This window comes from Pipistrellus hanaki, assembly GCF_964339955.1.
Source record: "Pipistrellus hanaki genome assembly, chromosome: 8".
Lineage (NCBI taxonomy): Eukaryota > Metazoa > Chordata > Mammalia > Chiroptera > Vespertilionidae > Pipistrellus > Pipistrellus hanaki.
The window spans coordinates 24,449,900-24,463,650 of record NC_140510.1 but is presented as its reverse complement, the minus strand read 5'-3'; the positions used below and the strand labels follow the sequence as shown (position 1 = coordinate 24,463,650).

The following is a 13,751-nucleotide window of genomic DNA, read 5'->3' as shown; positions in this document are numbered from 1 at the left end:
AAAGCCCAACAACTATTTCCAGATAAATTGTATGAATTGAAGTGAATAGATCTGAATATTAAGATTCATAGATTTAGCAGATGATTTGTTAATTGGAATAAAAAGGTCATTTGCTAGTCATTTTAACAATAGATCAATTGGAACCCTATTTATTATTTAACTGGTAGCGCATAAGAATTGAAATGATGAATAATTGTATTATTGTCACAAGATGATAGGGTTTTTTCCCCCCAAATAAAATATGAGAAACTTATGAGAATGAATTTTATAAATTGCTTTAAAAATAGTATGACCTATATACTATATTTTAAAACATAGTCCAGATACAAATAATGTATACAGTGAGGTTTGATATTTTTAATAAGTCAAAATTATACCCAAAAGTGGTTATTGGTTATTTGGGGGGTTGGGGGTTTTTTGTTTTTTTGTTTTTTTATGAATTAGAAATATAAGAAACATAAGATAATTTACCAACACCAGTTGAAATCCGATTTGTGAATTTTTTTCTTCCTAAATCAAATAATGCCATCCCTATCTCGCTGTATTTTAATTAGCAGAGGTTTTTTGGAAATGGCATGGTACATGCTCATGCGATGACTCAAAATGTTACTTGGCCTGCAATTTTCTTTCGGGGAACAGAACACTCTAATTCAAATCCATTATTAAAAAGCAGATAACACGTGCACTTTCTGAAATGCCTGTGACTTCACTCTTTGGATTTTATGTAATTATGAGAGAATGTTCGTATGTATTTGCTTTTCAACTAGCAATGCATTTTTAAGCAGAGTGTCTTCAGATAAAGTGCATATTTTCTTTTCGTTCATAAAGAATATCTCTGGTTTACGTGCTCAAAACTTTTGTGAATGTTTTATAATGCAGACACAGAGCCATTGAGAGCTGCGCTTCCGACCGGAATTTCGATGCGGACCCTCTGTATGTAGAGGAGAGAATATTAGATATTCGTTTGGATTTTGAAATTAATAATTGCTAACTAGGTCCTGTGCCTTCCACCGTGTCATTTTGTAACCCTTATTCGTTCTCAAGAAAAACTTTGAACTCAGTCTTTTTTAAACTCTGCAGCTCAAAGTAAATACTTTTTCATTAAAACTAATCTCAGTCCACAAAAAAAAAAAATAAAAAATAAAATAGGGAACACATCGCCCACTTAAAAACAGTTTAAATGACAAGAAATAAATAAATAAGCAAATAAATAAATACAAATTGCATGTACTTTGTAAGTAAACAAGGTAAACATTGACATAACTTCCAATTATTCTTGGTTTGGGGAAAAAAATGTGCAGTTCAAAATAAAATTCCTCTTCTGGTCAACGTTTTGGATGCAATTCAAAGTGTCTCATAAAATAAACATATTTAAAGCGTGTTTTGAATTTCACTGCATATTCCTAGCCAACAGAAATGACAGTGGTATCTTTCAGGTTTATTATGTCAGACCAGTAGCCATTACCCAGGACGGACCCAGCCTTCGAGATGTCTTACCTTCCCTCTGCTTAACCCTCCCTGCAGTGATGTGTGTGTGTGTGGGGGGGAGGGGGGGGGGGAGACCCTGTAGGTGGTCCTTGGGGAAAGCCTGTCACACAGCGAAACTTTCTGGTTTCTTTGTTTAATAACAAAAGTATTCTCTTCTGATAAAATGGAAAAGAGAGCCGCATGTTTTAGTCCCGAAAGCAAAATGTTGATGGAGGTGATCTTCATGAGCATTTTTCAATAAGAGGGGGACCAGTTTCCCATTCTGCACAATAACAAGTTGTTTGGAGGCACGAGCTACAAAATGAAAATGCCCCATCACAACAGATTGTAAATTTTTTTTTCCCCCCCTGATGCTTTGAAAAGTGCCTCGATCATTCCTCCGGCTGCAGCGTTGAAGTTAAGTATTTGCTATTTTATTTAAACATTTTTGAGAAATGAACATTCCGGGGGCTTCGCAGCATTATTAAGAAAAGCTGCCCATACTTCACCATGCTGTTACATGTGTTTATCTGCTGATTATAAAATGTGTTAAACAGTATTTTAAAAACAAAAAAATGCAGAACTGCGCTTTGATTAATTCAGTGAACAAAACATATGCTGTCGGTTCTGTTCTATGAAATGCATATATGATCGATAAAATCTTTTAAAAGAGCAACTTTTAGGCTTTTAGGCTTGTACTGCCGACCATGATTTTCACCCCAGCTAGCTCCGGGCTCGTACTGTTCACTTAGGCTAACCAAACTGCTTTCTGGCTATGACAGGAATGTCTTTTTAATATATCCTTGTCCTCTTTCTAACGCTTCTTTAGGTTGGAAGCTGTGTGCTGTGGTTGTTACCCACTTTGTCCCAAAGATTTGGTTTATCCTGAAATATTTCCAGGTAGCTGCTTTAATGTTCTTTCGTCTGTGTTGGGGTTTTTTAATACGTGATTCGCGCTAAATGCGAAAGTTTGAAAATAAACTTAGGCAGGAGCAATTGTTTATTTGGCAAGTCAACATGTTAGTGTTGAGGAAAATTTTATGTTTTAATACATTAGAGTAAGCTTATATTTACCATCTGTTCTTTTAAGATAACAAAAAAGCAAGTTTTCAAATAGCATTCTTCATTGTTAGCATACACATCCCATACTGATGGATTTTTATAAGCAGGTCCGCGTTGCTGCAATTGCTTACAGATTTTTTAATGATATACACAGAGAAAAATCGAGGACTGAGAGTCACACCAAATTATTTAAACAATTGACTAGTTAATAACATGCAACTGTTGTACAGGGCACATACGGCAATAGTACCAGTTCTTTAGGAAAAAAGAAAAAAAAAGAAAAGAAACCTCATCACTAAATATATCACATATGCATTGTGTTACATTAGAATAATGTATTTTAATCACCCAAAGGAGATGTCTAAACAGCACAACTACACAGTCTTATTTAGCATTAAACATCCTTGTGAGCTGAGGTAACCTTATAAAATCATGCTTAAATAATGTAAAACACGAGGCGGCACAGAGCAATATGCATTTTTAATTAGTAAAGTGACTAATATCGAGTGTGTGCTTTGAGGTTTTTGTTTCATTAAAAATGTATCTGTTTTTCCTGCAGCTGAATATCTGTATTCTACACCTGAACAGCTTTCAAAAAGGCTCCAGAATTTCTGCAAGAGACCTGATATTGTGAGGAAACATCTCTATAAGGTAGTTATTGAGAAGCGATGTAGGCAGTATAAATGCCATATTGAAGTACAAAGAAAAAAAATCTTAAAAAAAAACATTTAATTAACATACTAATGTTTAAAGGAAACATGCTAGGGAGGGATATTAGTTGTTACACTAACAAGGATTAATTAAACTGGATGCCAGTTGTATTAACCTAGGTCTTATGAAATACGTGCACTTAATGCACGGTACATGCTTTTTTTTAAAATTTATTGTTTTCTAAGATGACTGTCCTTTACATTTAGCCCCAAGAGGCTTATAAAAATGAACCTGGATTAATGTAACTCATTAGTTTAAAAGGAAGTAAAGGAGAGATTCTACAATTATACTAATGAGGATAAGCCTTTCTTCCCATCCTAATGAAATCTTCAGTCCTCAAAAATTCAGGTGAGCGACGTTAGTGAAGTTTGGTGTTCATTTTTAAACTATTTCAAAGATGACTTTCAAGAATCAAATGTTTCCCTCGCCCAGTTTAATAAAATGACATTAAAAACCCTCCGTTTGTTTTGAATTAGACTGTCTGTCTCCTCTCTGAATGGCAAAGGCAAAGGGAACATAATTTAAATAGCATCATCGTTCAGTCCCTTTATTCATTATCTTTCTTCCCTTGTTTGAATCAAGAATTTTACACTGTGGAAACAACAACACAAAGAGGCCCCACGAAATGTCTGAGTAATTGAACTGGGATAAATCTGCTTTATGATTTTGAAGGTGGCTCTAGGCCATGAGTGATATACCTTTTTATATTCTTTGAATGTAGCATCTTCATTTTCCATAAATTCAGTATAGTTTACAACCTAGCAGTTTTATAATCCGGCACATTTTAATTTTCCTATGTTAATGTATAACCTGCCTACAGGAAATACAGTTTGCCTCCTTGTGTCTCTCCTTTCCCTTTCGTGGCCTAAAATACATATTTACATAGCGATACATCAAAACGTGACTTTGTTTCTGCAGGAAACAGTTAAACTTCAAGAAAAAGGGAGAGAACCAAAAATGCAATTTAACACCCAATTTCAAGCTCATTATCTTTCATTGTCTATTAACTTGGCAATGGTTCAGAAGGTAGCTCATAATAGTTTAAAATGCTGACTGAACAGTTCCAGGCTTCAGTGTTACTCTTGAGTCGATACGATTGTGTCGTGTAAGTCGGAGCCTCCCACAGAAAACAGTCGTTCCAGTTTTATGTCCAGAGTTCCTGATTTTTAAAGTTTAGTGGTAGTCTTGTTTGTATAAAATATTAATCAAGTTGTTTCCCACGTGACAGACTATCAAAATGTGCAGATTATAAAAACTGAAGAAGCAGAATAATAAGTATTAATATAAATGGATTCATTTGTTATATATGACACCAAACTATTGTCAGTGAGTTCACCATCAAATTATTGATTTTTTTTCCCCTTCTGGTGAATTTTTTCCAGTTTTATTGAGATATAATTGATATGCAGCAGTTTCATATATTGTGAAATGATTATCATAAGTTTAGTTATCATCCATCATCTCATATAAATACAAAAAAAAAATTTTTTTTCGTTGTGATGAGAATGGTAAAGTATTGATCACTGTATTTCCACTGTCAAAATTTATCAGTTTTTAACTTTACTTCGAGTTACGCCGTTATTTTGCATCTGCCAATTTTTAACCATTTCAGAAGGTACTGCAGCAAGTTGCCTTTGGTTACAAAAGGAAACATCTCCAGATGAAATATTTTAATACATCTACTGCTATAACGTAGCTATTAGTTATTTATTGTACAAACAACTTCTGGAAAAACTCTAAAACAGTGTCAGCTTAGTGATATGCTGTTAATACCACGTGGTCCTCAGACAGCTTAAAAAATAACCTATACCTTACATGTTATTTTGTGTTACTATTTTTACATATATTTTTAGCCTGTACATCATAACATGCTTTTTCTCAAAGTTTTAAAAATTAGTATTTCATACTTACACATTTATAAGAACTTATATGTATAATTCATTTGTACAACTTTTTGTACCATGGATTCTTTTCTTATAAATCTATTACATATTTTCATGTATGCTCTCATTCATAGAACCTGATGATATTTATCTAAAAATTAATCTAAAAATTAATGGAATGGCCCAGGAATTATAAGTAATTAAGTGCTTTAATATGCAATTGTCAGGAATAACTGGTAAAAATGACAGGAAATACCACAGGACTAGTGTGGTTTTTGTAGCAGGATTTAGAGCCAAAGGAGAAAAAGAATGGCTTTTAAAACTTTATAATTAAGATGTAAAGTTATGATATTTTTTTCACTTATGTTTTATAAGTATATATTTTTTTCAGGTAACATTTGCCTTCACTCAGTACCAAGGAATTATTTTCCCCAAGACAGCTTTTTATCTACTTTTCTTATGCAATGGAAGAGTCTTTTGTGTGTACTGTAAAAAAAAAAAAAAAAAAAAAAAAAAAAAAAAAAAAAAAAAAAAATGTTGAGGGTGGGTTTTTTTCTTAGATTTATTCCATTGGAGAGTGCTATTTTGCTTTTATAAAACATATGCTTCTGAGAGCTAAAAGGATAGAATATCACTGAATTTTTAAATTTGCTCCTTTTACATTTTTACACCTTTCTCTTTTTTGTTAAAAGTTTACATTTTTAAAAAAATCATCTCCATTGCTTATCTTATAGAGTTCACGTTAGGATAGACTTTTTCATATGGATTCACACACTTGGAAATTTAATGACTAGAATAAGGCTACTAACACTTGGCTTTCTTCTCACATGAGACATTATACTTTCAATCTGAGTGAGACTTTGGGGGCTATAACGCAAAGCAGGATTTGAAACAGAATGCTGAAACAGTAACTGGAAAGCAGAAACGGAATTTGATACTTTTTTTTCTTAAAGTGACTCTTTCTACTACAGAACACAGTGCCCGTGACTTCTCACCTAAAATGGTTTCAGACTCGAAATGTTTAAATTCCTCTGAATGCAGTGTCCTCTCCTCCCTCTCTCTCTCTCTCTCTCTCTCTCTCTCTCTCTCTCTCTCTCTCTCTCTTACACACACACACACACACACACACACACACATTTTTCTTAAGACCTTAGGAGCAATCCAATGCATACAGAAACTGTTTATTAATTACATTACAATCTAAAATATTTTTTTAATCTTAAAAGTTAAAACTATTTCTTTAAAGCATTTACATCCTGGCTTAGCCGTTGACTGCAGCTTTCTGGTACGTTCTACGTAGGTTAGACACATTGGCCACACACTTGTCACACAGATAAAATAGGAGCCCTTTATGACTCTCAGACCTCACTTGAACACAAGATTCCAGAAGTAATCAGAAAAATAATTAGCCAAGGGTTGACTTCTTACACTAACAATAGTTCTTCCTTTTGTAACCCAAGCAAATCTAATGCCATGAAGTTGTAGGTTTCTTTTGCCTTATTTTACTATGTGAATTTTCTTTGTAAATATCCCTAACAAGTATTTGAGATCAGTGCTTTATGCTTTTAGGAGAACCTTTGATCTTTATATTTTAAGATGCTGTAAGAAGAAAAAAAAAAAGTTGTATGGAGACATCCCTGTTCCAGTATTGAAAATAGCAAGAGTACAAATAGGGCAGTTGTAGAAGTAGGTACTTCCCAGACAGAAGTCCTATCTCTTGTTACTTTTATTTACGAATTGAGCAATGTTCTGTATGAGGGTGAGATGTCATCCTTTCTTGTGCCTTATGAAAGTGACTTGTAGTTTTTTAAGATTTTTCAGAAAATAGTTGTTGATTTTTTTTTTTTTCCTCTTCAAGTTCTAGAAATCTTTATAACCTGCTGTTATTTGGAGGAGAGAAGAATTATCTGACTTCTGCCTAAAAGTGAATCCAAACAATGATGAAGCTTATAATTCAGACTCAGTGCCCAGAAAAGCCATTAGCGGTTGTCTTAATTGGATCAGGCCATAGCTGCCCGAACCACAGCCAAGCCACTTTAAGTTTCCGTGAAGAGACAGGCCACATTATGGTCCCCTTTTAATTTTAACTTATACTCTAGATGTGAAGAAGGTGTCGCTCACTAATATTAACAGCTCCCCACACTCACTACCTTTTTTTTAAAGATGGAAACTTTGAAAGCCTGTACCACTTTTAGAACTTCTGAAATCTCTCAGCCACATTAGCATCATTTAAGGTGAATTCTCTCAGTACCCTTCCTCCCTCCTCCCTACTCCTCCTTCTCTCTTTCACTGCCTTCCTTGACTTTATTGGGCCTACTTATCCTTTGATTTGTCTAAGTAAAATAAAAGTAAAAAGAACCTTTAGCACAATAGACACGCACTCTGAGTGATTCAGATCCCTTAGAGATTTTGACTCCTTGTCCTCTGCTGCTTGCTTGCAGCCTAATCCGAGGTGAACTTCTTAACCCCTATATGATTCATCTGTAAACTTGGAAGGTTTTTTTTTTCTTTTCTCTTAATTCTTAATAGCATGTTCCCCCTGAGGTACTGCTCTAATGAAATAATGACTATAAACCTGTGAGTAAACTTGAAGTGCTTTGTAAACTCCACGCAATTGTAATGGCATTTTTCTCCTGCCTTCACCACTTAAAAGTAAAATTTGCATTAGCAAAAACATGCATATCTTGTGTTTATAAAGTTAAACGTTGGATGATAAACTTCTAATAGCTGTCATCCGTCACATAAAGCAGGAAGTATATGGGCAGCAGAATGTACACATTTGGAAAGCGCACACACACACACACACACACACACACACACACACACAACGGGAGCTTTCTCCTGGGCTTGGAAATAGTTCTACTTGAAACCAATCAGAAACTGGGGTTTCCCGAGGTGATAAAACTGGAGAACCACTTGTTGGGTGGCTTTTTGAAATCCAGTTGATGTCGGTAATGCAAACGTGCAGCATGCATGCCCAGCGTGCTTTCGTGTCCTGGTCGTTCATACGCCGCCCTTGCTTTCTCTCCTTCCCCTCGCAGGGCGAGACGGCTCCTTTCTTCTGGGAGGCCCTGCGTGGCCAGTTCAGGTCTCTGCTCACCCCGGAACCGGGCGAAGGTCTGTGACAGATGGAGCTCCGTCCCCACCTCGCAGCCTCAGGCAGAGTCTGTGGAACTTTCCAGAGTGTGCCCATATTTACCTGATCAGAGAGAGAAGAAAATCTGCAGAGGAAGCCGAGCCTGGCTGCTTGTCATAGCTGACACAGAGCCATCTGCCACAAACCTGTGGCGGCTTCAGATCTCCAAACCCTGCCACCACCCCGACTCAAATTAAACACAGATTCCGAGAGACTTTATGATGGTTACACATGTCCTCGGCATCACATGGAGGAGACTGTTCAAAAAAAAAAAAAAAAAATGTGGCCTGTTGTATAACCGCGCTCATGTATCCCATATGTGGTGCCACATTGAATTTCCGGTTGGATCCGTTTTTATCCTTTGTACTGGATGACATGGTGCCTGAGTTCTTTCTTTTCGCCGACACGATGGCAGCCAAACGGCAGCTTCAAACGCTCGCACTTGGCTGGGTTCCTACCTGGGGTGCCAGGGTGTCATCGGTGGTGTCCTGTCCTCCTCCGAGGACCAGGGCTCTGCGGGAGGGTGAGGTGACAACACCCCGGGGCTGATGGGCGCCGCTCTCTCTCCGAGGTGTTCGTGGCAAAGGGATGCTTTAGCCCTTCTCTTTAGCACATGGTGGCTCTCTGGCACAGGGGTTTGTGAGTGAAGGTATGCATAAGGGGTCCGGGGTTCAGAGTCACATTTGTGTTTCATTTCTCTGAAAGAAAGTGGCAAGGTAAACAGCTGTAATTCCAACCAACATGGGGAAGACTCGGAGTGGGCCAGCTTGCTGGTCAAATGATACTTGTTTTAATTTTTTTTTTTTTTTTCATGGGCAAGAACAGAGAAATGAAAATACTTAGGACAAAACCAGTACTTTTGATATAGGTAGTCCTTGAAAATATTTGGATTCAGCTACAAAGCTAGTATTTTTAGGATCAGTCCCTTACCATTCCAACACTGAAGTTGCCTGCATTTGTTGATGGAAAAGGTGTTTTGAACGGCGAGATTGTAAGATAAATCTTTAATAAAGTGCCCTCTGCCATGTTTTAATCAGCATAGCTCCTCTTCGTGTCATTGTGTGCGTCCGTCTGTCTGTTTCTCACTGAACACTGGCCTTGGGTCAAGAGACAGCGAATACAATGGTTTCTTTTCCGGAGGAACAAGGATCTGTTTTGCAAATGTTTGCGAGATATTATGACATTTCCAAGATTTTCTTTGCATTCTGGAAAGCAGGAGGTAAACATTTGTAGTCATTAAGGTAAAGTCTGTTGATAAACCATCTTCTGTTTACTGACAGGTAAATTGTAACTTTCCTGGCTTTTGCAAGGAGTTACTTCCATACACTGCGGCTGAGGAGCAGCCAGGAAGAGGAGGGTGGACAAGGCCCTGAGTGGTCCAGAGGCATCCCACCCAGAGCAGGCAATGGTGTAAGGTCCCGGAGGGCCCCTGAGAGGTACAAACCATAAGCAGGCAATAGTTCAAGGTCAGGGGGATGGATAGACGCCTGGGCACAGGGGTGCTTGTGGGTCACCGGAAGCAGGAGTTCAGGATCCACGAGAAAGACTCAGAAGCAGATACAACCAGGTCCATGTTTGCACAGAGAGTCCTCTCCTAACTAGTGTGGGATCCCAAATGTATGCTGGACCTAGACTGTGGCGAAGTCCCTGAACAAACTCCCTCCTCACCCACAAATCAGATTGTTTCAGAAGTCCCTTCTATCTAATGCTGTGGAAGTTGTCATCTGTCAGGTGGGCTACTCTGGAGTACAAAAGTGAAGATATCAACACGCATCAGTGATTCTGAGACACTCCTCCAGGGCAGTGTTTGTCGCTAAGGAGATGAGTTGCGCCAGTAAGCTTGCTCCTTCACAAAGACCCAAGTCAGAGACCACACCTTCTCAAATCGTATTACAATCTCATAGCCAAGAAACAGGGTTCAGTTTACTGTGTTTTTCTGTCATTAAAACAGTGTGCTCACATTTTTTTTATTGATGAGAGAAGAGAGAGAGAGAGAGAGAGAGAGAGAGAGAGAGAGAGAGAGAGAGAGAGATTGATTTGTTGTACCACTTATTTATAAATTCATTGCTTGCTTCTGTATGTGCCCTGACCAGAGATCAAACCCGCAACTATGGAGCATTGGGATGATACTATAACTAACTGGCCAGGGCTAGGGGACATAATAACTCTCCACATATGTTTTCTCGCTAATTGATGGGGGTAAGTGAGAGGCATTAACTACCTTTCAAATATTTAAATACTAGAGTCCCAGTGCACAAAATTTGTGCATGGGTAGGCCTGGCCAGTGATCAGGGCCGATCCAGGCCTTCCGGCTGCAGGCTGAGGCCTTCCTTCATTCTGCACTGTCCCCTAGTGGTCAACGCACATCATAGCAGCAGTTGAACTCCCAGTCGGTCAAATTCCCAAGGCAATAATTTGCATATTAGCCTTTTATTATATAGGATTTTCCTGATTTTGAAAAATATAGTATTGGAAGTTACCTGTGTATGGAGTTTTTTTCTACACCCACAAACTCAAATCAAGTTTTGTCTTTTGCTGTGGACAGCATTCCTTCCTGAAAATAATTTACATTAAAGTTGCCACTTTGTAAAACTATATAGTTAGATTTGATATTAGTGCAAATATGCAATAAAAAGTTTGTAAATGTGTAATTCTTAACATTTGAAAAGATAGTTCTGTGTGTGTGTGTGTGTGTGTGTGTGTCTGTGTGTCTGTGTGTCTTATGTGCTTCCCAACACCCAGGCTTTGGTGGAACAAAATATTATTAAGTAAGTTAATTCATAGTTTGATAAAGTCAGAGAATAATTGAGAATATAAGTTGCCTCTGTAGGTTTTGTTTCCCTTATTCTCACCAGAGACCTGATATTTAAAAATAAATTTGTTTCAACAATTTAATTTAAAAGAAAAAATTTAATAAAATTAAATGTTTAAAACAAGACCAATATTTTTGACATGTAATGTTCAAGACAAGAGATTTTTATCTTTATTTTTATTCATCAAAATATAGTGTCCATGATGCTTGCCCTAAATTTACTTCATCTAGGTAATGCTCTGGCTTGGTGTTTCTATAATAAAATAACAGGGCACCTAGTTCTTACCCTACTCATTACACTGTGTTGATCAGGAATAGGCCAAGAGACCTTTCTCAAAATGCACCTGTGTTAATAAGCACCTTTCAAACACGGTCAAGGTTAAGTGCTCTGCTCTCACTCTTAGTTCTTCAGTTGCGCCACATAAAAGTGGCAGCAGATTCAATAAGTCAGCGGAAACTCCCAGCCATAGAGGGGTGCATAGATTCATTTCAACACGTTGAAATGCATCTGGAAGCAAAGATTTCATTTTGTGTTCAAGGTGTTAATTATATTTGATATTTTTAAAAGTAAAATCTGTTTTTGAGAAAGCATCTGCTACCCAGAAATATTGAGACACAAAAAAATTTTCATTTAAGTTTCATGCTTACTGTGGGTGCTAGAATCAGTTTTCAAATGATAGTCTGTGCTGTCTTTTAATGTCGACCTAGTCTATGAGTTTTATTCTTCTATTGACTACAGACAAGTATAGCCCTAAGTGCCTCTCAGTTTCATTGCAAAATTGAGTGGTATTTAATATCAGATTTTATATTTAACAATAAAGTGAGTATATTATAAACCACTGGCATGAACATGTGTCATTATAACATTTGAATTGACATACAGGATAACTAATTCTATCTAATAAAGAGGAAATATGCTAATTGGCTCCCATGCCCTCAAAGATGATGGCGTCCAAAGTCAATAAAGAGGGAATATGCTAATCGACAATCATGCCCTCAAAGATAGTGATGGCCACAGCCACAAAATGGCGGTGCCCAGTCTCCTCAGCCCTGCTAGGGCACCTGCCTCTGGAATCTCCCAGTTCCTTCAGCCCCTAGCTGCCCAGGGCTGGCCCAAGGCTCAGGCAAGCCTCAGATGACAGCTGCCCAGCCACCCAGGGCCAGCCCAAGGGACAACCAAATGACTGAACAAGCAGGCTGCATGGGGCAACCAGGCCAGCAGGGATTAGTGAGGGATGACCAAAGGACAACACCAGGGTGCATGGGGCAACCAAGCTGTTGCGGGGGTGGGGGGGGGGGGGAGCGTGGCTGGAGGTGTGGAGAGGAACATGAGGGGCAACCAGGTTGGCAGGGGGGCAGTTGGAGGTGACCAGACCAGCAAGAGGGGGCAGTTAGGGGTGACCAGGCAGGCATGCAAGTGAAGGATTAGGAGCCAGTGGTCCAGGATTGTGAGAGGGATGTCCAACTGCCAGTCTAGACCAGCAGTCACACATCCCCCGAGGGGTCTTAGTTTGGAGAGTGTGCAGGCTGGGCTGAAGTGCCCCCACCCACCCCACCCTACTAAGCCATCCACATTTCATGTACCAAGCCTCTAGTGTTTGTATAATATCCACCCATCCCCTTTCAAAGCTATTCATTAAAATGTAACTGGAAAAGTTTTAAAACATGCAAACAATTATATGTGCTGCTTAAAGATATGCACATATGTGATTAACATGTAACAAAAAAAAAAAAACATGGGAATTAACACCAAAAATACAATGATGGTTAAGTCAGAAGAGCAATGATAGAAATACTAACTGGTAGAGGCACATTCCCTGTACACTCAGTGGTCTATTTCTTAGGCTGGGTTATAGTACACATTGGCTTATTTTTTGTCATGTTTTACATGTCTTTAATATTACTGGCTATACCTTTTGATTGGAGCTATAAATACTTTGGGCAGCCTACGGTTAATTTTGCTACCATGACATCCTTAACATTTCTTGACTCTAAACAGGTCCCTCGACTCTCAAAGGAAGTGCCCCCACTGTCAGTTTTGCAGGACAACTTCCCCGCCCCCACTCCCCACATGCCCTGAAAGAAACAATACTATGAAGATAGCTGGACTCAACCATCCAAGGGTTCCTTTTTCCCTGGAGCCTCTGATCACTTTTTTGTAACTGATGCCTGTACTGTTATGCAAGATGGGAAACTCTAGGAAAAAGTTAAGTGAGCCGGTCTTCTTATCTTGACAGATTCAGAGCTTTTAAAGCACAGAACTGTCTGATTTCCTGACCACTCTGCCCACTTCCCTTATGGTTACCTGTGCCTTTTCTAATTTAAGACACGGGAACAGGTGTGGGCTCTGTATGAAGGCCATCCCGTAAAAAGGAGTCCACCCTAGTGTTTTCAGGATGCCTTCCCTGCCTGCAAGGCACGTAGGATTTTAGGGACCAAGATCCCCACTCACCCGATGGCCCATTTTCCTCCAATTATCCACCATTACCCAGTTGGTGCCTTATTCTCTCCCAGTGCTCTATGGTGATGATGTTCAAACCTAGGACAGGCTCATAACTGTCCTTGTAAACTGATATAAAGAATTAGTGTTTCTTGGGAGATCATCTAAAATGTTTCTGTTGCTGTCCTATATGTTAGTGGCATTTATATGGCAGTCCTGATGTGGGGTACTAGAAGGTGC

At 38.5% G+C, this 13,751-nt stretch overlaps 1 protein-coding gene across 4 annotated transcripts in view; it reads left to right on the top strand.

Moving 5' to 3' along the window:
* The window catches only part of GTDC1 (glycosyltransferase like domain containing 1), a 348,217-nt gene extending 338,921 nt beyond the window's left edge, over positions 1 to 9,296 (top strand). For all 4 annotated transcript variants that reach the window (XM_084891913.1, XM_084891914.1, XM_084891915.1 and 1 more), the window contains 3 exons: positions 2,297 to 2,367; positions 3,089 to 3,180; positions 8,165 to 9,296. In XM_084891913.1, coding sequence (XP_084748039.1) covers positions 2,297 to 2,367; positions 3,089 to 3,180; positions 8,165 to 8,248 — 247 coding nt within the window. In that variant the 3' untranslated portion in view covers positions 8,249 to 9,296. The remainder of the gene's footprint in view (positions 1 to 2,296; positions 2,368 to 3,088; positions 3,181 to 8,164) is intronic.
* The last annotated feature ends 4,455 nt before the right edge of the window (positions 9,297 to 13,751 follow it).